This window comes from Phoenix dactylifera, chromosome 4, assembly GCF_009389715.1.
Source record: "Phoenix dactylifera cultivar Barhee BC4 chromosome 4, palm_55x_up_171113_PBpolish2nd_filt_p, whole genome shotgun sequence".
NCBI lineage: Eukaryota > Viridiplantae > Streptophyta > Magnoliopsida > Arecales > Arecaceae > Phoenix > Phoenix dactylifera.
The window spans coordinates 3,898,651-3,924,658 of record NC_052395.1 but is presented as its reverse complement, the minus strand read 5'-3'; the positions used below and the strand labels follow the sequence as shown (position 1 = coordinate 3,924,658).

The following is a 26,008-nucleotide window of genomic DNA, read 5'->3' as shown; positions in this document are numbered from 1 at the left end:
ACATTTTGTAATGGAGATGGATGACCGGGCCATATTGCAACAAATTTGAAGTTTTGATAGCTAATTAATATTTTTTAAACATTTGAGATTTAAGTGTCAATGAGCCATTGTTAGAGGGTGTTTTCATAATCTCTTTTTTTTTTTTTTAATATGTGGTAAAAAGAGATGATTTGACTTGACAATTCGTGATGAAACACGATATATCATGTGGTCCGTGGTATGCCGAGTACGGAGCGTTAGGCAAAAGCCTAAGCAGGTTGCAACCTTCGTTTTGGTTTGAAGTGGGATCCGTCGTATTTGAACTTGGATTGCATCTGCAATATATAATGCTGCAAGATCAGCAGAGAATCTTGTCTGGATCAGATTTTGCCATCCCTCCTAACAACGACTTGTCTGAAATTACGGAGTTTTAACCGACGACGTAGTTTAGAGAAGGACAGAGCTTAGCTGCAATGCCTACGAAGGAGCATGTTGGTGTGGAGCATGAGCCTTTCTACTTTCCTTGTGAAGAGAAATTTATGAGTGAATGTCCTTCCAAGAATGAACTTTGGTTTCAATATGATCTCGACATCATGATTTGAGCCCTACAGCCTTGGTTCCATACAATACGGCCTTTTAAATTCTGTTAGCCAAATCAGGTCATTGATTTTACATGAAGCAAAGTTCTTCTTTTTCTTTTTTCTTTTTCTTTTTTTAGAAAGGGAAGTGTTGGGGTTGGCGGGGGAGGGGGGTGGGTTGAGGAAGGAATCCATTCTAAATTTATTATCCATGCCGAAACTTTAGGCTTGCACCATGCAATATTCGAATCTTAGACCACTGCCTTTTGAGCAGAGAGATGCTATGACTGCGACAAGCGTCGGTTCTTTTATGTAAGTAAACTAGAAAACTAGTTGGTCAGATGGCATGATTATGGCCGAATGCCTAAACTAACTGCCGTAGGTTCTATTTCGGCAGGACTCTCATCCTCTTTGAAGACTACACTAGAAGTCATTGCAAACTGAAATAAAAACAATTAGGCATCGATACATAAGTATTCGTCTGGCCCACCAGAAAAATTTTACCTCACCGGAACATTTTTTTTCTGAAAAATTGATGTCTGTATATATATACGATGCTTAGAAAAATAATTTTTGCATATTTGATTGACAAAAAAGTAACATATAAGAATACACTTTTCAGAATAACTTATATTCGGTTGAACATCTATTTTTCGAGAAAAGTTATATAAAATATCTATTATGCCTTTAATAAAGTTGTGTCAAATATCTATAAAACATTACATGCATAATTTTTAATAGTTATTTTTAAATAGTTTTAAATTTAAAAAGAATAAAAATATTTTTAAATATTTAAACTATGTATTAAAAATATTTATTAGGTTGAGTTTAGAGTTCTAACCATTTTTAATAGTTAGATCATTTTTTTATATTGTGGTAATTTTTGGTAATTATTAATATATTTTTAAATTAAAATTTTATACTTTTTTAATAGTTTAAGATTAGCTATTAAAATTAGGTATTAAAAGGACTATAATGATACTTTTGGTAAAAAAATAATCATAATTGTCAGCTCATGAGAAAGTGATTTTTACATGTTCCATAAAATTTTTATTCTCCATAAAATATAAAAAACTTATTTCTATAAAAAAGCTACTTTCCTATTGCTTTTCTTTAAAATGTCCTCCAATCAAATGTGGAAATTTATTTCCACGAAAAGCTTCTTTTTTTAGGAAAACAAAGGAGATTCTTCTATATTATAATTATCCAACTCTCAACATGTTTTTTTTTTTGGATAATTAAGTCTCAACTTTTGAAAGTACCCAAATTTGGCTATCATTAAATAGTCAATATAGAACAATATTTTCTTCGTTACTGTTTTTGCATTTAGCATTGGTATCAGCTGTGATGTTATGCAAGACAAGGAGAACATACCACGCCCATTTGCGGTACCTTACAAATCTTTTTGTCTTCGTTCTTTCCTCCCGCGGCGTCTTCACCGGCGATTCCACCGTCCCACGCGATACCGCTCCTCTCTCTCGAGCTCAACACCAGCTCGGGCTCGGACCTCTCCTCTCTTTCCCCCCCTCCAATATCTCCTCTCTACCATCAGAGCTCAGCGGCAAGACCGGCCTCCTGTCTTCTTGCCTACCTCCGGATCTGAACTCCGTCGCTGCTTCATTTGGAATGGTGGCTTTGTCGATCGGAGAATTGACGGAGTTGAAAACGTGAGAAAGGAGAGACGATGGTCGGGCGAGCGTTCACATCAGTGCACGGTTGGGGGTATAGCAGTACTCCAATAGCGGCAACCCTGGATTCAAACAAATTATTACTACTCAAAAGACTAGTGCGAGCATTCCCAATAAAAGCTACCCAAAGAGAGATGCACGCCATGTAGAAAGCAGGACGGGACGCTACCATTCATAGAGTTCGTGTGGGGTGAAGCTCCGGTCCCTGCACGACACCTTATCAGTCGGAGCTTTTCTCGGGAACCAAGGCTTTGGCCTCGAAGCATTTTTTCCCCCCCCCCCCACGAGCATCGATAAGTTGACTGCATTTTTAAAGGCCGAGCTAGAAATTAGATCGAAGTGTTTTTGAAATTCCGACGAGTAGGAACCAGGAGGCTTTAACATGCCGTACCATACATATAATTCTTGTCTGTAGTAGTCATGAAACATCCCCCCACCAACCAAGAAAAAAGGTGGATATATGGCCATCAACACACTTGCAACAATGGTAAGCAGACATCAACATCAATTCTGCCTCCAAGAAACAACAACAGTCTCATGGAGAACAAAATAAAGCAGATGTTGGAACTCTCCATCATCCATGAGGCAAGTTCATATGCAGACCACTGGATTGGTAACCAGACCAGTTGCGAGGATTAAAAAAAAGAGAGAATGGTAAACTACTATAGTTAATAAAAAAATGAATGCAATTTACAGAGAATGTGACCCTTGTTACTCTCAAGCTTTAAATACTTTAAATTCATAAAAAGGATGTGTAATTGAATGCAAAATCATTTTGACAGATCAGAACCTTAACAGCTTCGTGCGAAGGAACAAATGGGCGCGTACGGATACCTAGTTCATAAATTTCCGACAGTTTGGAGCTTTGCAGAGACAGGGAACTTTATATTCATCACCTTCATCAGGGTCAAACAAGTAGTCATACCTGTACAACACAAACAGATTATAAAAAACTTAGCTTGAGAATAAGCTTTGTGCAGTCAGCCACATGGGCATCTATTTACAATTATAAGTGCATACATTGATGCTTTTGAGTAGCGACCGGTACTGTTTTTCGGTGGATCCATACCAGGCCAGTATTTGACCCATTTCAAGAAGAGCAAAAGCTAAGAACAAAATGGTTGACTGTGATATTATACAGTATACATATGTATAAAGGAAGTATATTTCATCGTTTGAGAGTGATTTTCAATTTCATAGAAGCAATCCAAGTCAATGATCCCATTTATGAAGACTTATCACCAACATACATGACCCCATGTGAGCAGCACAAGTAACTCACAGAGTGTAAGATGAAAATCACAGTGCGCTGTGATTCGCATGTTATGATATCTAGATACTTCTACAAGCTTGACGTATATGCGTTGAAGAGATAACAAATGAATGCAAAAGCATACATTTTGTAAGCACTTAGTAATATTCAGTTTTTTGAAGGAAACAATATAAAGCTAAGATGAAGTTATTCCACAGTATTTTCATTTATATTTGTGTGCCGTGACTTAGCATATAAATTTGTTACATACATTACCAGTATTCATATCATATCCACGTCATTAATAATGTCTGTAGATGTCTTGTTGTATCTTCGTTCCACAACAGATCCATATCCATGTCAATATTTGGGCATCCTAGCCAAATCATAGCCTCGAAAATTGGCTAGGCAATCTTCCCACAGAGAAAAAGATTTTCCTTTTGGTTATTCATAAAATCTACCTTATTATGCACCACTTTAAGTACGAAAGAAAAGTTTGATGGAAGATTCCACAAAAGACTTGGCGACATCATGAACCACAACTCATATGAAAGAAAAGACAGAAATAATTCAACAGAAATGAGATTAGGATTTTGAGAGAAGAGGAAAATAAGAATACGTCAATTCATCTCCAGCAGAAACATTTGTCTTAGCTACTAAAACAATCCTGCTCTCATCATCACCCACGCTCATAATTCTTGCATAGCAATTGGGCATGCACTGCATAAAGAGTTTAACATTACATCAGTATAGGCAGCATTCTCTCTACAAGCAATCAGAAGAAATTGGAGAAATTTTATGGAACAACTGCTTACAGAATGATTGATTAAACGTGCTATATTCCCTTTATCTGTAGCATCGACCACTACTTCTTCACTGATTTTAAAAAGCTGCAAAATATGAAGAAAACATGTTTCTAATCCAAATCCAATTCAATGTGTACAAGTAACAAAGAAAAGCTCATCTCTGCCCATGCATACCACTACTCATTCTAAGCAAATGTCACAATTTGCATAAACTAGATCAAAGAGTTAGTACCCCAAGAATCACCAACCCTAAACAAATGTACCTTAGCAATCTTAACAAGTGGATCATTTTATACGAATCAAACATATTTTTCAAAGCAAAGGACCTAGCCATATAAATGAAGGATCTGAGAAAGAGAACCCTTTGCACGATATTTTAGCCCAACATAAGACCAAGCTAAAATTTCTTGATCACAGAGAACTGGAGGGTACAATACATACTTCAAGTTGTGTTCTTAGGCATGGTCAATAATTAGTTACTTGTACCAGCACTTTTTCTAGTCAGGTTAGTTTTACAATCATATATATATATATATTGCCTTATATTCAAAATCAGGAATTCCATTGAAAATCCAAAATTTTCCAGGTTAAAATTCAAATTAAGTCAATTAAATTATTTATGTTAAATAGCAATTATAACCTTAGATTTATCCTATGATGATTATATTAAACAAGGGGATTGGAAACGTGGATCATTCAAGGAGTTTGTGTTATAACAGTAGGAAAAAAATGAAGCTATAATTGCTATCTAACATAAAGAGATCTAATTTGAATGCGGTTGCAAAAGGACTAATATGTTTGCAATAATTGGAAGAAAGGACTATTTTGTCCCATTCACAAAAAGGTGGGGGGAGCTAAATGCCTTTTTACCAGAAAAAAAGGACTACTTTGAAGTTGCAAAATGATTAATAGGTCAACGTCCATTAATTTTTCCCTGAGGCTGCCATAGATCGCAGGACTCATCAAGAGTTTTGGAGAGAACTGAAACTGCATACTTGAGGCTGCTATAATCTGAGGCATGAGAAGAGACATACTCAACTCCATGTTTCTTTGCCTCCAGATGCCAAAACTCAAAGGTTCAGTCTGTTTAGCTAAAGTGACACCTTGAGAGTAGCCTTAAAAGAGTATGGAAATAGATGAGGGTATTAAATACATGTGTAAGTGGCAGCATTAACATGAGCATCTGTCATTTCTATCACATGCAAGAATTCATGTTCTTAGTTGCTTCATCATAGTGAATTGTAAATAAAATTAAAACATCTGATGGTTTTCTGTCTAAATTTTTGGGGAAAAAAGAACTGACACCAAATACAGATGTATAGGTTCAATCCTATGTTTTCCTAACTGAGATAGCAATTATTGATCCACTTAGCAAAATGGATTTACATAGATAACCTAAAAAGCAGCACCAATTGTAACATCTACATTCAGATACACTATCAAGCCTGTACATAAATATGTTAAGATAATTTATCACATGAATATTAGCCAATGAAAGCATAAGTAGAAATTTATAGGTTAGCATAAATGCACTAAAAATACACATTTAATACTTTCAAGTTACAGAATTAGCATAAAATAAAAGGTGCTGTCCAAACTCCAAACAGACAGATCAACATTCGAGTAAGTGTGTCCTCATTATACAAAAGTAATAAGAACTACTCTATTATATATCAAAGACTACACAAAGTCAATATGTCATTAAGATTTAATTTCCACAATTTCAATGTCTGTACAAGTGCTAATTATCCAAAATACAACAAGCAGAACGTTAGCATTCATGAATTTCTTTTTTTGGTGGTAGAAGTTACTTAAGATCTTCCATCAAGACAGCCAAACACATTTACCAAAAAGCTAATATCTTAACTGAGTACCCACAAATTTTAAGTAGTACACTTATTGTTGTTTTGTCAGTATATTCTACATGAATTAAGAAAATTTCAGAAAAAAAGAAAGCCCGACTTCAGGTTTGTCTTTCTTGTCATTATCATCACCAGACCACTAATAAGAACAAAACAAGGATAGGCACAGAAAGATGACTCACATAGCAATCTTTTCCTTCCAACCGATAACGTGTTTCCCTCAAATCCGCAACGCTGCATCTGACCTGCTCCCCACGGTATTCAATGACCTGATTATATGTTTCAAACTGTCATACTGCTTTTGAAACCAAGGTTTTTACCTTGTCTTATACAACCAACTTATATACAAGCAATGCTCTAAACTTTTTGTTAAGCTATACTAGCAAAATCTAGACAGCAGCAAGATCTAGCACACAAACAAATTAGTCACAGGGGGCTTAGAACAAAAGATACACTTAACATATTTTTTCTACATGAAACCGTGCTATTTCCTGATTACAATCATTTCTTCATAATTTTCACATAGTTTTATTTCACATATCAGCACGCCCACATAGATAATGTTAACTTATTTATGTTTATATGTACACCTGTACACATATGTGTGCGCACACAAAGTGATACTTTCTAATGCTTCTAAGGCATAACCATCGTAGAAATGCCCTGGTGCCAGAATGCATGTTGAAATGAACCATCAAAACTGAAAGCATGCTACTCATCATGTTTTAAATCCTCCAAATGCTTAGCAATCAAGAAATGATATATATGGGTCATTTCACAGTTCAACAAATTGTCAAACAATAAATAATTTTCAGTAACAAGAGAAAGAGCATATTCTGATCCATATATAGTATCTATTATTTGTAAAGTTTGCATTTTATGAATTTCAGATTGTAACAGAACATGTGGATTATCAATTTAGATGACATATCATGCATGCTGGCACTAAACATAACCATACATGGCGAATACTGAATGCATCAAAGACAATGATGAATTAGCAGGTAAATTTTGATGGACAAAATAATAATCAAGTTCTCTTGAAGAAAGAACATGAGTGAAAATTTGTAGTTTGAATAGTACCATTTCTCCTTCTTGAATGTTCCTACGTGCAAAAAGGCCCCATCCATGTATTCCAGATCTACCAAAACAAACTCTGCTATTCTCAGTCATCTAAAAGCATGAGTAGACAAAAGACCTCATGAGGATATTGAAATTAATATGTGAAAACATGTGGAACATAGTGCAATAGACAATTACTTGCAAATATTTAAGACGCTCCCTGAACGTAGAAAATGATTCAGGATCCTTCTCATCCTGTTTTGCAAGAACATATACATTTCTCATGAATGCCCAATTGCTCAGCATTGAGTTTTAAAAAGAAAACCATGTGAAACTGTGGAGTATAAGAAGAACAAGAGAATTACCCTAGGTGTATTATAGCATCTAATTTCATCCAGAGTATGATGAATAGGCCCCATCACTCTGTGGGCAATGGCCTCTTCTTGTTTTCTCTATACAGCAAACAAATGTAAGTAAAAACTGATTTTAGTACTTGATGTTAAATAGAAGAAATTTATCTTCATGAAGCAGAAATCATTACTAATTTAAAAAAGAATATGAGAATGAGGCTAAGACTAAAAGATACAATGACTAAAGATGATTATTATCCAGACACAGCAGAGGAGCACATGAAGCATCAATTGTTATAACTAGCTGCTCATGACGTTATATATCAAACCAATCTTTTACCATATCATTACTATGATCATGTATGAATGGATGTTTTAAAGTAAAGCACAAGTAATAAACATGTTAAGCTCCTTCGATATCAAAAACATACACCCATGCATGTATTAAAGAACAGCTACCATATCCTATTAGAAACAAAAACAAATTAAAGACTAAGTCTGCAAACACAATAATTTTAAGAAATTCTCCTGCCATGACAATGACGCTACCCCATTAGAGAAGATGCATTATTTTCTTGTCAAACCATCATTCTCAGGACAGAGGCCAAGATTCAGAGAGAATGTTAAGTTCCATGCACCCGCTAAGAGTGTTTGAAGGCTTTAGCCAGAGGGGAAAACTGGAAAAGCAATATTAAGCATAGCAGATTGCAAGGATAGCACCAAATAGATCATGTTATAATATATGCCGCACAATAAATAAATTTTTATCAAAGATAAGTCCAATGTTCTATGCTTATCGTACCTTAGTTTCTATTCTTTTATAGATCAGACACCTTGCTGCAGATGAGATTTCAGAATATTGAGAAGGTAAGGTTGGAACTTTGGGGATGTCTTTCCTAATCAGCCTTGACCCTCTCTGCTTTTCGTTAGTCTGGAGCAACTTTTTGGAAGAGAATACCCCTACCGGGGTCTGTATGATTAAAACAGTATCTGGGTTTGGAGCCCTGTACAGAAAATAAAAACTCTGCAGTTGCATTACCTCAATCAAAAGATAATTGATGCAAATTCTTGACAAATTCTTAACAAGCAGGTTTGGAGTATAACACTGCAAAAAACAATAAAAGATGATCCACCCCCCTCTTTTTACCCTTGATGACAACAACTGAATATAAGTATATAACATATACTGGACATTAACATCCATAGAGATGCTTTCTGACATGTCATTCAGCTATTTAAATGCAACATAATATGGATTTTCAACATTGAGAAACAGACCAGTGTTCAAGACACATCGGATAATTTGCTGGTGTGGCAGGTTTTGTTTCTAAATCTAAAGTCTAATGTTCACAGATTGTTTATCCAGCAATTTCCAAAAAAGAAACAGATGGTGATAGAGGAAGGTATCAAGAAATATAGAAACCATTTCATTACTAACTGCCACCAACAGAAGCTTACCGGTGATTCGCGCAATATGAGATCATTTTTGTTATCTGTTTCCCATTTCTCGCTAGGCAGTGCAACTGCAATCCATCAACAGTGTATCAACATCAAACGATTTCTTGCATAAAAGATTAAGCTTTGTGCAGTGGGTTAATTCAATTTTAAATGAAGAAGTAAAACAGAAACCAGTATTTTGGATTAGAAGAAGTGCAAATATGCCAAACATAACTACAAACATAAAGGTGTCTTCAATGTGCACAAGTCTTCATAGGAGGATGCTAGTGAATCTCTTTTGCACAATTGTACCGCTGAGAAATTAAACACACATGCCAGCAATACTGCCTCTCACTAGACACCTCAATGGTGCAAGACAATTCCGTGTGATAACATGCCAAGTTTTTGCACATTTACGCCACCACAGTACAGTTGCAGTAAGAAATCAAAGAAAATTAAACTGCTTATGATTGATATCCTTCTCTCACATGAGTTGGTGGAGACAAGAAATAGTCTTCAGTAACATTTTGATAACAAAGTTTTGCAATATCAAACAATAGAAAACATATGACATATTACTTATTTACGACATTAGGCCAGATCTTCCTTTTGATATGATTATGCAGGTTAATGAGGGTAGCCAATGGCAAAATCAGCATTGATTTAGCGTAAGGGGAAAAAAAGAATTGTTATAGCAGCATGCCTCATGCACATCCACCAAATAAATTATTACGTACAGGAAGGACCTCTGCTTCCTTAGTATGTATGGACCCTATCATTTGTAGAATTATTGGGAAACTTCAGATTATTATGATTGGTTAATATATTCATGTCATTTTAAAAGGCAAAAAAAATCTGACTAAGGATTCATCAACAGCGAGCTCATATCAAAATCATCATTAGAATTGATGGGAGTCTTTGAAATAATACTAGAAGCTCCTAATTAACAAATTCTATCAAACACTCAGCTAGAGGAGTCAAAATAATTGTTATTATTACTGATCTACCTCCATGCGGTATCCCGCTCTTGATGCACACATGGCATGATAATAAGTGGAACATCTAAAGCATTGTGTGCAAGAACCATGCATTTGCATGCATATGACACAAACCTGGAGACACATGGAAAGCAAGGTATCAGTTAAATCTCTAATTTGATGCATATTATAAGATGTGGAATAGAGCATAACAGTTTCCACATTGGGAGAAGGTCTTGAAATAATTTTCCCAGTAGTCAGCATAATATAATCCATAATCATATCTTAACCTTCACAAAATACTCGGATGGAATGTTCAATATGCCAACAGCAGGCTCCATTATTTCATCACTTGCAAAAGAAACTTGAGGCTGAAACCAGGCACACGTGACATGGACCCATAATGCATCAATGTCCGTTGGCTTTAAAGCACCACCTGAGGTTTAAAACGATCAAATCACTAAGATCTGGATTAACTTTATAATATTTAATGAATAAAACCAATAATTTCACATCAAAAAAGAAAAAGAAGAAATAATGAGACTCAAGACCGTGTTTCAAGCTATATATACTTATAAGCTGAGGATAAAGTGGATTTTATTTGTGAACCTGGAAACCAGAAGAGCAATTCAATTGAACTGTCAGCTTTTGGATTGAGATCTCTAGGTAACTCGGTAACATGACTAGTAAAAATTTTCATCATAACGCACAAAAGAATGCAGAACCTCATAGATGACAAAACAAGCAAACAGTGCATGTCTGATAAAAGAGATCATACCTTTTACAGGACAAAGGCAGCATTCCCGCTTTTGCTCTGGGGTTTCACAAGCTCGGCAAACCCAAGATGTGAAATCTTGTTTGCCTCTCACTCCATAGCATTCCTGGTGAACTGCTATTTGACATCTGGATATTTATGTGACTATTTGTTAATTATTCACAACTGAATCTTTTTTGCTTTCCATTTAGCATGGACACCAGGAAGCAAAAATTATTAAATCTGCATCAAATAAGGGCTTGCAGAATAGGTTTAGGATCCACATGATTGTATGAAATACCTGTTACAGATAATAATTTTATTGTAATCCCAGTCCTCAACCCATCTGCAGATTGCGCATCGTTCTGTTGTCCATCTGACATACACTGGGTCATATGCTTCTATCAAAAATGAAAACCATAAGCACCATCAGTTAATTCAAGGACTGGCATGGGGGCTGCAACTGCCAAATGGGGTATCTCATCAAAGAACAAATACTCAAATAGTATTAGAAAAATGGAATTACCGTGCAAGGAAGCAAGTATCTTTTGTTTCCTTACTTTTGGAGATGGGCGTTTAGCATGGTGTGCAGAAACCATAGTAGCCTGATAACGTCCTACCTGCAAGTTAGCAATATTTATAGTTAAACCACCCAGCAAGGATTTAACACTAATCTATGTGATCATTGATTGCAACAGAAGTCTACTAAATCTAGATATATCAAAATGGAATGTCACAAATATTGAATATAAATGCCTAAAATATGATTGAATCAGAGTGATGCAGCAGCCAAAGTGCCAAACCCACAGACCCCATCCAGTACAAGAGAAACAAGCATACTAAGTGATGAAGAGCTTTACATAAAAATTCTTATGTATAGCCACTAATCAAATTTTTGATTTTCAATAATCAATAGTCTTTATATATAAATAGTAGTTTAAATAATCAACAGAAGAAAATTCAGGAAAGTTCAACCTGAATATGCCACACAACAAAAAAAACACTACAATAAAATTTATCATTGCCTTAAGAAGAAAGTTTCTTAATCAAGTACAAACCCATTTTCCCAGTGGTGACATCGCGCTCTTGACTTTAACACTAGACCTCCAGTTTTTAGTTTTAGAACCAGTATGTCGCTCCCATTCAGTAAGCATGAACTTTTTCTGCCCCTTGCAAGAGTCACATTGACATGAGATTCTGTCCACATTTACAAAATTTAATAAGCATAATCAGCAGACATCTGAGAAATAATAAACAATTAGACTGCTTAAAACATGAACTCAAAAAAAAGGCAAAATAAGATAAGGAAGAGGATCAGGTTCACTAATGCATAGTTCAGGCAAATCAATACAGTGCTTTACAAAACTCTCCCTTGTCTAGATCTTGTCTAAAAGAAAAAGATGAGGGGAAGAACATGGTTTTGTTAAGGTGACAGTCAAAAGGATGAACAATCTATTCCCAACCACAAGCTTAAATACATGATAGCTACTGTTAATATGAGGGTGGTAATTAAAACCAGCAATACTTTATTTGTGCATCAGTTAAGTTAGTCAGTCCATCTTCACTATTTCATCCAGTCAAAAGCTAAATACTGTGTCAAAGGTCTTTTGGCTCATCCAGGTTCTCTAAGGCCCCCCTGACCCTTGTTGAAATCATCTTGGGAACATCTTCCAACAAGAAAAACTAAATATGACATTAAAGAAAACCCCTTCAAACTTTCTTACCGCTCCTACCATTGCTCCATCAAGGTGTTCTAGCATCTAAGGTCCCTGAATCCTCTTTCCAACCATGCTAAGTGAATTTGAACCTCTTTCTTACAGGGCCTTTTTAAATGTTGAGAACCACTTAAAGATCCTATCAAGATATGAAACACATCCTAAATTATCATTGCATTCATGGTAGCATTTGAAAAAAAAAAGATCCAATCAATAAAACAGCTTGTTATCAGTGTGGTCACAATTAAGGTATAAATTTTTGTCAAGCAAAGCTATCTGATGACCCAACTATGACATTATAAGTCCGGTAACCTATGATTACTTAGTCTTCTACACAAGGTATGCAGTGCCGGTACCGGGTCCCGTATCGATTGCTCGATGGCACGGGTCGGTACGGCCCCGCACCATGTCGTGCCGGCCTAGAACCGACACAATAGAGGCTGGGGAGAGGGAGAATGAAAGAAAGGAAAAGAGAAAGAGAGAGCAGGGGAGGGAGGGAAGGAGGGAGAGGGAGAGGGAGAGGAAGGAAGAGAGAGGCCGGCCAGGGCTCTCTCTCTCTCTCTCTTCCTCTTTTTCCTTCTTCTTCTCCCCCTCTAGCAATGGCATCTCGGTTTCAATGCCGGAACCGTCCCGATCCGCCGCTGGTATGGCTCAGGACGACTCGGGATGGTTCCGCAGACCTTGCTTTTACATGTCGGAATGGTAATTATTGTAAGTATAAATAATTATGAATATAAAACAATTCATTTGGTAATTATTTTGGTTCAACCCATATCTTTCCTCACAAAGAATAAAATTGGCTCATATTCTTTAATGATTTATTAGACTTGACAGAATCTATGATGAATAGCAGATAAATTGAATGATATAAAGTACAAAGAACGACTACTTATATCAAGTTTTGCCTTTAGTCAAATTCACAAATTTCTAATACTTACACGTGTTGCTCTGGTAGGTAAGCCCCTTCCATCCCAAAACAACAAACAGTAATTTTATTGGATCTTGTGTCTGGCCAACTGTTATTATAACATGTGCTTAGAAGGTTAAAGTAGAAATAACTAACGAAAATCCAGTTATCCTGATTATAGATGGAGTATAAAAAATAAACTGTATATCAAACAACCCAATAAGAGCATAGGCATACCTAGATTCTGAGTGCTTCTTCTCCGTTTCTGATGATTCAAAATTTAACTTTGCCTTGCAGTCAGGGCAAAAATAATGAGAGTCTTCCATATCCTTTGACATTAAAAACATGATCAGTCAACCTCATTTTTCATAGGCTTTGATAATATCAGGAAATCATGATTAATACAATGCTTTCAAAATTAAGCTGAATCATAAGGTTACAGCTCAGATGGACCCAAGTTGGACATTCACAACAATGAACCTGACTTGATTAAGCCCAAGTATTAGACATTCAGGCCCAACTATTTGACATTGAATATAAGCCTTACTTTAAATGAGAAGTTAGCAAAACATTTTCAGTTTGTAGAAATCCTCTTACCCATTTCCCACCATCTTCATGATGCCAAATCTTCTTGCATATTCCACAATATTGTTTTGAACTCAAACGCTGTAAATACAGCAATGATGAAGCCACGAAGTGTATAACAAGTTCAAGAAGAAAGGTTATGACAACATCAGCTTTGGTGAATATTAGAAAAAAAGAAAGAAAAGTTATAACAGCCATAGATCTCTGCTTCAAACCTTAGCACAATATCTGCACACTAGTCGTTCAGATTTCTGCTTCATTTTCTTTGCACTTTTGACTGGAAGGATCAATCCACAACTCTCACAATGCCTTCCTGATTTGTTTACAGCCTGAAAAATAAAATAACATAAAAAAGAAATGAATTTTAAAAAAAAAAATCACGAGAAACTTTCTTCCATATCCGCATACACTCTGCATTAGCAAGGAAAACATATACCGCAGCAGACAAAAATTGCTGCTGCGCATAAAATTCTGGATGGATGGAATATGCTATAAGTAGCACCAGAAGGATCCATAAAAAAGAAATTTATAAAGATAACAGTGAAATATCTGGCATAAAAATCATATTTAACTGATGATTTTTTATTACAATCATAATTATAATCATAATCATCTAGCCTTTTTCTCAACTATTTGGGGCCGACATTATGGATTTTGAGTTTCCTGGTATTCGTATCTAGGGCTACCTCTAATGCTATTTGTATCTAGTTCAACCTTTGTTCATGCTAATTTCAGTTTTTCTCCTCCTACAATCTTCAACACAAACTAAAGTACCTATCCTTACAAGCAAGAAATGTTGAACTGGCCGTACCGGACGGTTTAGCCCGTACTGAATCAGTGCCGGCTCTAATCGGTCCGGTTCGATGTTAAAAACTGGTACCGGCCCGTACCAGTTCCAAATTTTTTTTTCGACTTTTGGATGCGTGAACCAGGCCGACTAGTGGTACCGGTTCAGTATCTGTCCGTACTAGTCCGACCCGGTACCGGTACCGGCACCGACCGATATGCGTATCGGTACCGGTTCAGCGATCCTTGGTTACAAGAGCCTCTTCCTGCAAGGTGAGGTACTTACAAACAATTTAAGCAAAAGCAATCAAGCCATTGTGAACTTATTTGGTGCTCTCAAAAAGTTTGATGTAGCTAAGATAATTCACATAGTGCATCAACAATCACCCAAAAATGGGATAAGCACATGACAAAATTACTACTTTGCATTGCTGAAATAATAAATCAATTTGCAAAAAGTTAATTTTGTAAGCTTTATAACTTCACAAAGATGTTTGCATGTACAATAGGTGGGTCATATGTTCATTTTGTCAGTTGCTAGAAATCCAATCAGGATATCTTAGCATCCTTTGACATCAATCCTCAAGCATCTTGTGTAAAGGAGCTCCAACAATTAAGGGTGTGCTTGTTTCTACATAAGAGATATTAGTGTTTGAACTTGAGTTCTATCTATCTGTTTTTGAGGAAGCTGGTGCATAGAAAGTAAAAATATTTAAGCATTAAAATGATTAACGAGTGATTTTAATGATAATTAGTATTTAAATACTGCTTAAATGACAACTTGTAACAGGAAAGTGAGTGAGAGGCAAGGATTAAATTATCGTTATATGAGGGAATAGTGCAATATGGCACATAAGTTTTATTTACTCATTGTTTGCTGATATGGGGCACTACGGCATGGGATGCACTGCAGTATGGTTGGTTTTCCAAACCTTGGTGGAAGGGCATTAAAGTAGCATTATATGCCCTAGTTAACCATATAGAACTTAACTTTGGAGACTGCAACCCTTCTCTCTCCGTCTCTCGCTTGCTGAAGTGGGAAACCAAGTTCCTCACTTTGGGCTGAATAACAGAGAAAGAAATGCCTAGAAGTAACTGTTTCTGACCTCAGTGCAGTTCAGGCTGTTTACTTGCATGGAAACAAACACACCCCTTAACAGAAGGTGACATGACAAAATGTCCTAGCATACCCCTCTCCATCTGCTAGATCATGACGAAGTGTATAAGGTGACTTGACTCATCTAACAGTCACCATCAATCCCACAACCCCAGTTGTCATTTTGGCTCAATGATGAGGACAAGGAGAATCGTTGATGGTGCTTTGGTAAAGTATGGCGAACCTTAAGAAGTAAAAGAGGTGATGGAAAGAAAGTCTCCGATCAGAAAGCATACAGAGTGAGGCATCATTCCTCGGATTGTAGCAAAAAAGGCAAAATGGTTAAAAGAAATAAACATCATAAGACACTTCCTAATTTCAGTCGACGTACACTTAATATTGCAAAAGATATTGGTGCCTAGAGTCCAAATTTTCAGAAGTTGTTGCGTGGACATTAACAAGGGTAAAGACAATGGATCCAATGGTAGTGCTCCCCTCTATAAGCACATCCTTAAATTGAAAATATATGATTATGGAAGTCTATATCTTCTGCTCTATGTGAAACTTAACAGTGTTGGGCACATGTAATGCACATAAAAAGTAGAAAACCTGTGCCATTTCAGCTTCCTTCTTTTGTCAGACTTGCAAGATGAAATTCCATAGAGAAAACGAAAAGGGTATTAAAAGGATAAGTAAAAGAAAAGGAGTCCCTCTTTGAATGCCACATCACCCCTTCCATTTCCTTCACTAGGCAGGTATTTATAAGATGCATGCAAAATATACATCAAGAGAAGCGGGGCAGCACAGGGGCGCAGGAGCTTTTTTTTATGGGCAGCAGCTATGCAAAGGCTTCACTATCTTGGCGTCGGCCATCATTTGGGCAAGAATTCCCATTATAATATATAATATGGAAGATTGAAAACTATATTATATGTTCTCAGTTAACACTATCAACCTTCCACGTTATGAATTGAGGTGTGCAATGTGTCTATATGAGTCAAAGATGTTTAAGTTGTGGCAAAATTTGCAATCACCCATTAATGCATATGTAAACTGAATCCAGATGTCTTTATAGAACTTATATACAAACTGAAAGTATTTGTAATTTAATAGCAAATAATTATCAAAGTCTCCTTTTCTGTTGCAACCTGAGAAATATGGTAACAAATTTCAAGCAAAGAATTCTTTGAAGGGTCCACAAGATTCAATGGAAGAGTACATTGAGAATGTGTTTGATCCTCATGCTGTAAACAACTTCTCTACTAGCAGATTATGATATTCTTGGAGGTCACAATGTGGCCACTGAAAACTTTCCACCCACAATATAATTATAGCAAAAATATCATAAATTTAATTTCAAATAAACTTGCCTGGATCTCTGATTGGCACTCCTGATCATGGTTCGAATCAGTGGCCTCTTGGATCCCTCTAGGACAGGACTGATGATATGCAGGCTGCTCAGCCGTATCATTGCAACCCACTTGCACTCCTAAGAAACCATGCTCAGCTAAGAAGGCCTCCTCCATAGCCAACCGAAAATCGCTAGGCTTGCTCTTATGCAACTCTGTCTGTCCCTGAAACCTAGAGTGGAACTTCAAGGTTTTAGCGTAGCCACTTCAAAATATTTCCATATTTTCCAACTCATGAAACTGACCTGTCTACGTAGTCTAAAAACGGAAAGATCATCCCCTCCTTCACCCATGCATACTCCTGTTTCCGAACAAATGCTTAAAATTAATTTATAATCATCACAGTAACAACAGCTATGACGATGATGAGACAGTATTAACAACAAGTCAAAAGCATAGAAGCACATAACGTTAGAAGGGGGGATTTTATTAAGAAAATGGATAAAAGTCGAATTTAATTTACCCTATGGTTTCCATTTCCGGAGTACCCAAAGAACATCACACAGATGGCCCCAGGAATGGAGGATTGCAGAACTGCCTCCGGAGCTTCCTGCATTGGATTGACCACGATCGCTGGCCAAGCAGGATACTTCTTCCCTAACTTAGCCCAAACGATATTACCCAGAACAAACTCCTCTGGCCGATAGAAATCCTTCCTCTGTTCTACATTCTCCTTCAGCATCCTTGTTTCCACCGTCATTGGATCAGAATCATAAACCAGTGGAAACTCCACATCAACCACCGGCGGCAACCACTTCTCAGCTCCCGCAAAACTCTCATGAAGAGACGTCAGAGTACTTCGAGAAGAAGAATTTTTCTTGAATTTTAAATTTCTGCACGTCCAATGGCGTTCTTCGTTGTCGAACAATGTGATTGAATTGGGGAAAACTGAGCTGAAGTTGGAATCTTTATGGATGAAACCTTGTTTCCTAGGTTCCATCAGGTCAGTCTTGATCTCAAAATCGGGGTCGAGCGCTTTCGCCTTGGGCTTCTCCTTCTTCCACGGGTCAATAAGGACGGAATCGTTAAACCTGGAAGGGAGCACCTGAACGCGCCCTCGGGACGTCCGAACGACCGGCGGTCGGGCCCGCGGTGGCGCCACCACCTCGTGCAGCCGATCCCTCTCTTCCTGCCTTCTCTCTCTCGACTCCGACTCCACCTCACCGGAGCAGTACGAGACCTCGGTGCACCAAGAAGACGCCACGGCCGCGCTGCTCATCTCCTCTCGCGCGTCCCCGCCCGGTCGCCGGAATCCGAAGGGGAATGCCGGGAATCCGGCGGCGGAGACGATCCCGAGCACCTCCAGCGGAAAGAACCCGTCCTCCCGCCGCCTCTTCCGCCGCCTCTCCCCGTCGTCCTCGCCGGGGGCGGCGCCCTCTGCATTGCACCTCTTCAGCTTCGGCATTTGCGCCCTCTGACTCCGCTTTATGATCATTCCGCCGGCGACGAGGAGCCCTAAATTCCGCGGAGACACCCCAGAATTCGATTGAGACGCAGAAACCCCAGAATTCCTCGGAATCGTCGATGGACGAAGAAAGAAAGAACGGGAGGAACGAAGAAACCCTAATATATACACAGATTTGGAGGAATTGGGAGTGACGGTTGGAAAGGCGAGCTCGGGGAAGGGTGAGATCGGGGGGGTCGGCCCTCTGCTATCAAAAAAAAATAGATGTTATTTTCCCCACATTTTTTTTTTTACGCGTCGGCTTCTCTTATGTTTTTTGATGGGATGATGAGCGTTTTATTTTTATTTATAGAGGTAAATATATTGTGACTTGGGCTTCAATTTTTGCCTGATGAAAACTTAAAGAGGGGAGAAGGAGAAAGAGCGGTGGCGGCGTTGTTTCTGCCGGGGTGGAAAGGATAACTTTTTTACGATTCGGGCACGGTCCAGTCCAAGGCTAGCAGCTTGTGATGGGCTCCAAGCTTGGGAACTGGAGAGGAGATGGGAGACAGCTTTGAGCAATGGTCGTAATCCATGTCTTCATTGCTCAACCTTTCCTTGTGTGTCAATGGGCTCTGGTTAGCTAAGGAGGTGGTGATGGTGATGCCGGTGGTGGTGGGCAGGGATGATATTCTCATCGAATATATTGTCGCCTTCCAGTTCGTTAACCATTTCCAGTTCTTAAAACATTGATCCGAGTGGCACTTGCTGGTTTTTTTTGATCTAGGTGTGTTTTTGGTGTAAGGATGATCTAGAGTATTGAGCTGTTGGGTGGAATTTAGATTCGAGTTGGATTGCTCCAAAGAAATGGGAGTGGAATTTTTATTTTTTGTTAAGGTTTTTATTATACTGTGGGTATTTGTAAGGCTCTATGTCTATGGCAGCTAAAACAGTGCATTTTCACGTTAATTTACACTTTTTCCTGGTAGAGGTTCATTTCTCGATTGCGCGATTGATTACTTGGATTTGCCGAGGTTCGTGTAACGGTTGCTTTGCATCCTCCTATTGTTTGATGAGGTATGGAATATTCATAAATTCGTCTTAGATAGTGGGAAAAGATGAACTCGTTACCTATCGGGGCGAGGGAGATGCTTCATTTGATTCGGGGGATTCGCATGTGGAAGGAAAGTTTAGGCTACAAGATCAGAGTTGCTCGTGGATTTTTTTTCTTTCTTTCTTTCTTTCCTTCCTCCTGTAATTCTGACTGTCGTCTTCTTTGAAAATTTGCTCCTCGTTATGTAATATTATTTTTTTATTGTTCTCCGGTACTTGTTAGACTTCGATGGGAGATGACACCACTTGTCTCAATTTTTCTTTATAATCTCGTTCTACCAGTGGAAATTTCGTATGGAGGCTAATCTCTGCGCGGTTGCATGAGATTGGTTACTTCTTTCCTAGAGCAGGGATGTAGGACAAGCTAAGAATGGAGATATTTTTCTTCTTTTTTTTTTTTTTTAACAAAGAGAAATGGAGAAGTCATAGATTAGTTTGGGTAAACTAGAAAGGTGGCCATGGCGGTCTTAAAGGCAAAACTTACAGTCCCACCTTGCGACGCCGGAGGCCGGAATCGGAATCTTCCGACGGCGGCGCCGGTAGGGGGTTCCACCGTGGAAAGATCCGGGCGAGCAATAAGGAAGCCACAGCTGCCATGTTGACTTGATCCGAGCCAGCCGCATGAGCTCCCAATCAGCCAGGTATCCTGCAGCCCAAAACATCCTTCTCTGTGGAAATCGTGAGGTACTTCACTGATGAGCTTTAACTTTTAGTTTGTCAGGATGTGGATGGATTGACTTGGAAACGGGAGGACGATGGAAGATCTTGGAGTACTATATTGGAGAAACCTTTGAAGCGGGTCCTCATTCTACTTTGAGAACCCATGGCATGCATCTATAAGGAATTATAAACAATTAGCTCACAAACACATACTCTCTCTCCCCATATCTTCCATGGGAAGTCCTGGGCACCAATCAAGAGATGGTGACGATGGGCACCCACCAAGAGAAGGTAGTTCTTGAGCAAGGTGAGAAACCGAGCATACTTGGACATGGCATGTCTCGGGAGAATTGTGAGGATACATGTAAGACTGATCCTTGTGTAAGATTTGGATGGTGATGCTAACTTAACTAAGAATTATCAGACTCGGAAGCTTACGTACCATGATCCTTTAACGTCCACCAATTGCATCTGTCACGGTAAAGCAAAGCAGAGATGGTGTTGGATTTCGGATAGCGAGAGGCGTAAGATTTGGATAGCGTCAATAAGCAACGTAGCAAATACGTGAAGCACCGGCCAAATATTGAGGAGGGTGGCCTCGATAACGCTGCTGAGTTGGTAGGAGGAACAGCGCTAGGAGGAGCTTAGAGGTGTTGTGAGACAGAAAGTATATAGTGGCAACAACCTCACCGAGAACAAAAAGGCGAAGAGGGAAAGAGAGCTTCAAGAGAGGTTTATCACGTTATTTTCCGTCGTATCTGTGCGATGCTCAGACTGATATAGGAGGCTCTTGACGTCGACGTCGGAGATGCCCGTACGTCGTCGGAGATGCCTCTACAGCCACCGTCCCATGCTCCTCGCCTGTATGCTCGTGATCTTGTCGCGTGTTAGAGAGGGCAACGAAGAGAAGCCACGTCCATCATCTCTCCTGTTACGCATCGACATCGACAACTCTCTCTCTCTCTCTCTCTATCTATCTATCTATCTATCTCTATCTATCTATCTGTTCAATGCTATGTCATATCTAAGAGACTCATGACATCGCCGGAGACTCATGACATCGCCGGAGAAGCCCATGACGTCCAATGCCTCTGTTGCCGTCATTCCATGCCCGATGGACTCGGCTTCTCTCCGTTTCTCTCTAACGTGTGGTTAAGCGAGAGCCTTTTGATTCAGAAACCAGCAATCTTGCGTCTGTGCACTACAGAATCTTCAACTCTTACAAAAAAAAAAAAAAACCCAAAAACCAAAAACCAAAAAAAAAACAATCAGGCTAAACTGCAAGAAAAGTTGAAGTTTAGAACCAATAGGCATGCCCTCCTACTAGGTTATGGAATTAAGCTGTAAAACTTAAATAGGGGAGAAAATTTGGCAGATGTTAGGTATATGCAATAGAAGTAAAAATAAATATAAATGTTGGTTTGATTTTTTTATTTTTTTGAATAGTGAGCGCTCGAATATAAATCTTCACAAAGCATGTGCACTTTTGGGCGTTAACTCGGTAAAGCTTGTACAAGTATGCATGACAATGGATGGTGTTAACATTTTTTTTTTGATTTTTCATACAATAATAAATAGAGATAATGTCCCGAATGCTACTAAACCAAGCCATGATATTTTTACTTCTTGGAATATTGGAGACATTTAAAAGCAAATCTTTCTGAAAGTTGCAATGTATACTTGTAAAGTAATGTTTCATTGTTTGGTTAGCGGCTAGAATCAAATTACCTAAATGGCTTTATGCTATAAACTAAGATAATCTGCATTCTTCTATCTATATTGTTATAATATTTAATTTGGTCTTCGTATGATGTCTTATATTCTTATTTAATTATATAAGTTGTATATATAAGATGAATGTATAAAAGAGCAGGTTCTTTTAAAAAATTGATTACTTAAAATAAATAAACATATGAATTCTTTAAGTCTCTCAGGAATTTAAGTGTCGTCAATTTCTACAAATATAAAAAAATAAAAAATCTACATATAAAGCGAAAATAATGAAAAGATGCCAACATTATTTTTTATGTTGTAATGCTGTTATAACAGTCATTAATTTAGTAATTATTTTAATACTTAAGTAAAAATTTATTTTTGGGCCAATTATAATCGTTATTGCTGTCAGTAACTGTTTCAGTCATCACTCTTTTCGTACATCCTCAAAAGAATGTTGTAAGTTCTCTTTTTCTCCTTCATTTGAGCAACGCCACGTGCATGTCACGCTCGGACACTGGCCGGGAATTTTCTCGGATCCGACGCCACCGAAACCGGAGAACGTGCGCCGGCGTCGCCTATCAGAACGAGAAAAAAGGCGCCGTCCAATGTCAACGGGAACGAGCGATATTTTCCGTCCGTGACGACCGACGCCTTGGTTATCCATTGGTTCCGGACAGGTGACCGTAACGGAATGAGAGCCGATCTCGATCAGACGGACAGTGCACTCGGTTGATACACTGGAAGATGTTGGAGTTGGTGTACCGAATTAAAAGCGGCGGGGATTGCCTGGCATCTAACCTAACGGACCAACCACGGGATGCCTCTTTTCTTGGTGGCTTGGGGCGGCTGGTCGCGGCAGTTGGGAGGGTTAGGTGTGGCAGGTACGCTTCCGGTCAAACCTCTAGATCCCTAGGGCTTGGAAACCGGCTAGCCTTAATCAAATTACTAAAACACCCTTAGCATAGGGTTTTCAATAGTTTTCTTTTTCATAAATATCCTCCCACGTACTAGATTTTACATAAATATCCTTCCAAAGAGGAGGAGAAGAAGAAGAAGTAGAAGAAGAAGAAGTAGAAGAAGAAGAAGAGGAGGAGGAGGAGGAGGAATAAGAGGAGGAGGAGGAGGAATAAGAAGAAGAAGAAGAGGTAGGAGCAGGGAAGTAGAAGAAGATGGAGAAGTAAAAGAAGAAAGAGAAGAAGAAGAAGGTGAAGAGAAGGAGGAGGAGAAGAAGAAGAAGGAGGAGAAAAAGAAGGAGGAGAAGATATTTATATGTATACCTTCATAAAACATTTGTTTTACTATTCTATTTTTTTATTTTTATCTTTATTTTTGTATATATACCCACGCCATCTAACATTATTATAAAATTAACAGTTTCAAATTAAAATAACTAAAATATGCTTAATGGATAGATGTGGGAAAAAAAATTTTATAAGGCAAACGTGATAGAGGACAAAAAAGTAATTTCAAAATTTTATTTTATTTTTAATTAAAATAAATATGGTTTTTATTAACGGTGTTAAAAGAACGTTATATGAGGGGCATTTGTGCAAAAATAGTATTTTATAAGGATATAGAAATAAATATAAATTTGAAAAAGGTATTCATATATATTTAAATTTTTAGAAAGATAATAATATAAAAATCCTTTTCGATAAGATGCACAGGACAGCTATATATTAAGTATGCTATTTCAATGCAAAACCCATTCAGCATATCAAATGTTGTTATTTTTGTACTGTATATCAATTCGGTACTGATATAATATAATATATTACATATCATCTGATTCTATGTGATATTACCGTACCTTGCTATAGATGATAATAATCAAGTGTTTTACATACCTAATGCATGATCTCCGTGTCATTCACATTAGATTTACTTCTTTATTTGTACTTTTCACAAATTAAAAGTTATTCAGAATAGGAATGATTGATGATTAAATGTTCGCAAATCTTATATTGAATAAGATCGACAGAGATCTGAGAGTTTGCTTATAGTACCAATATTCAGTATATTTTCTGTAATTGATTTGCCATTAAGAACGAGGTAAGGAGAAAACAATGAACTATTCCTCGGCACGACCTTCTATAAACTGGAACTTGGGGCAGAGTTGCCAACCTCAGCATTCCTACTTCTTTGCAGGTCCTACGGTGGAGTGGAGCTGGGGGATAGAGATGAGATCCCCCAGAGTTCATATTTTAGTAGTTGTGGAAGACATGAACAGTGGAGTCTGATGCTAATTTATATCAACTGAGTTGATTTATTTCTGTTTGATAAAATCTAAAAGGTTTTTCTGACCTCACAAAATCTTGGCAAGCTACCTAAAATGTTATGCACAATGGTTTTTATAGGCATGCCCATCAAAGATACCCAAGAAAAAGGCTGAAAATGGATAGGATATTAGTTTAATTCATAACGATATTTGTTTTTGTCCGGTAAATAGAATGCAAAAATGGTTATTAATTGAGTGCTAATTTTTTCACCCATATTTATTTTCAGGAAACTTCAATACGAAATGGATACCAATAGATAGAACTATTAATACAAATATAAATCAATTAGTGCTGTAGGTACGCATTTTTCATTTTATAAACTTTTAATTATTTCTAAGTACATAAACATCCCCATTTTTTCTATTACTGTTCAAAAATAAACAAAAATCTAACATAGAAAAATAATAAAACTATAATTGCATCCACTTGATCATCTGACATTTTTTGTGGATCCTAATAATTATATTAAGTTTTGGATTAAAAAACTCATTCTCAAGGTTGCAATCAACCAAATAAAAAATGTCACTATATCAAAAGATCAAATAAAAAATAAACTGATATTTTCATTTATTTTCCATTAGAGTTTATGAAATTTATATAAAACTAAACAGAAATATAGATAGAATTGAATATTCTGATACAGATTGGACATTAGTATACATATATGCTTTTCTTTTTTTGTAGGTCGTGTATATGCTTTTGTTTGTTTGATAATAATATATATGCTTTTCTTTGATAGGCATAATCATGATTGCATATATCAGTTTGTATCCATGTTTGGATAGATTTGAATATAGAAATGAATATGGATGCATAAGATAAGATCCATTTGCACTCAATGAATTTACTTATCTCTGCTGTCTTATGTGGAACCTAAATCTTTCATCCATGGCAAAGGTGTGCATAAATCGAGCATCAAAACTATAAAATGCGTGCCCAAGAAAACAATTCCTATTTACCACAAATAAAATTATAATTATTAATATCTTCATGTAACACTTGTTTGATTTGATTGACTAATCATCAACACCATGGACTGTACAATCTTTGCATCAAGTGGCGGAGGAAAACCTTTTTGCATGGCTGTTTAGTGTCATGCAACATTCTTCTTATTTTGACGTATATGTTAACCCTACTTTTACGCAGGCATGTAGATACTTCATAATCTTTTGGAATTTTTTTTTTTTTTGGCTTTTAAACATTTGGCAGGGTAATGTGTGGCTTGATTGGTTCCAAGCTATTCATCCATGTCTTAGGTTCAAAAAAATCTTTTGTTCTCTCATAATATTAAATTTATCCATGTCTAATTGCACCAATTTATCCATCCCGTTTCGGAATATCCTAAGTCCATATTTTGGGCCCATCATTTGTAACCAAGACCCAAAGCGGGCAGTCAGCCCAGTTCCATAACAGAAAAAAAAAAAGAAAAAGAAGAAGAAAGAAAAAGGGAAAAACGCCGAGAAGACACATTGACTGTAGATTAAGCAACAACTGGGGCCATTTAGAAAAACTACCTAGCCGGAAATTGAGAAACCGACACGTGTCGGTTGCCTGTGTCTCAGCCTCTGTGACGCCCATAGTTTTCCAAGTAATATTCCCTCTCAGCCCTTTTC

At 37.5% G+C, this 26,008-nt stretch overlaps 1 protein-coding gene across 3 annotated transcripts; it reads right to left on the bottom strand.

The window, feature by feature from the left end:
* Positions 1–1,807: 1,807 nt before the first annotated feature.
* LOC103713329 (histone-lysine N-methyltransferase ATX4) lies at positions 1,808–19,321 on the bottom strand. Of its 3 annotated transcripts, none has more exons than XR_003386831.2 (25): positions 17,707–19,321; positions 17,489–17,544; positions 17,205–17,415; positions 14,168–14,281; positions 13,965–14,033; positions 13,605–13,696; positions 13,399–13,476; positions 11,804–11,942; positions 11,272–11,365; positions 11,047–11,146; positions 10,770–10,894; positions 10,282–10,427; positions 10,022–10,126; positions 9,036–9,100; positions 8,380–8,581; positions 7,593–7,679; positions 7,426–7,482; positions 7,249–7,338; positions 6,348–6,434; positions 4,313–4,387; positions 4,117–4,217; positions 3,036–3,170; positions 2,637–2,850; positions 2,415–2,547; positions 1,808–2,307 (listed from the first exon to the last, which is right to left on the bottom strand). XR_003386831.2 is itself a non-coding variant. In XM_026807046.2 (22 exons), exons 1-22 carry the CDS (start codon positions 18,676–18,678, stop codon positions 3,080–3,082), a joined length of 3,156 nt encoding a protein of 1,051 aa, XP_026662847.2. In that variant the 5' UTR covers positions 18,679–19,320; the 3' UTR covers positions 2,883–3,079. The 3 variants fall into 3 exon arrangements, 1 of the variants encoding a protein (XP_026662847.2); XR_003386832.2 differs by having other exon boundaries at positions 3,080–3,170; XM_026807046.2 differs by lacking the exons at positions 1,808–2,307; positions 2,415–2,547; positions 2,637–2,850 and having other exon boundaries at positions 2,883–3,170; positions 17,707–19,320.
* Positions 19,322–26,008: the final 6,687 nt, after the last annotated feature.

Excerpts from the sequence above, each read along its gene's own strand:
- LOC103713329 (XM_026807046.2), bottom strand. The coding sequence starts at position 18,678 with ATGATCATAAAGCGGAGTCAGAGGGCGCAAATGCCGAAGCTGAAGAGG. Across the intron at positions 17,545-17,706 it reads CCGGAAATGGAAACCATAGG|GAGTATGCATGGGTGAAGGA; the intron begins GTAAATTAAATT and ends GTTCGGAAACAG. Across the intron at positions 9,101-10,021 it reads GAGCGGGATACCGCATGGAG|TTGCACTGCCTAGCGAGAAA; the intron begins GTAGATCAGTAA and ends GATGGATTGCAG.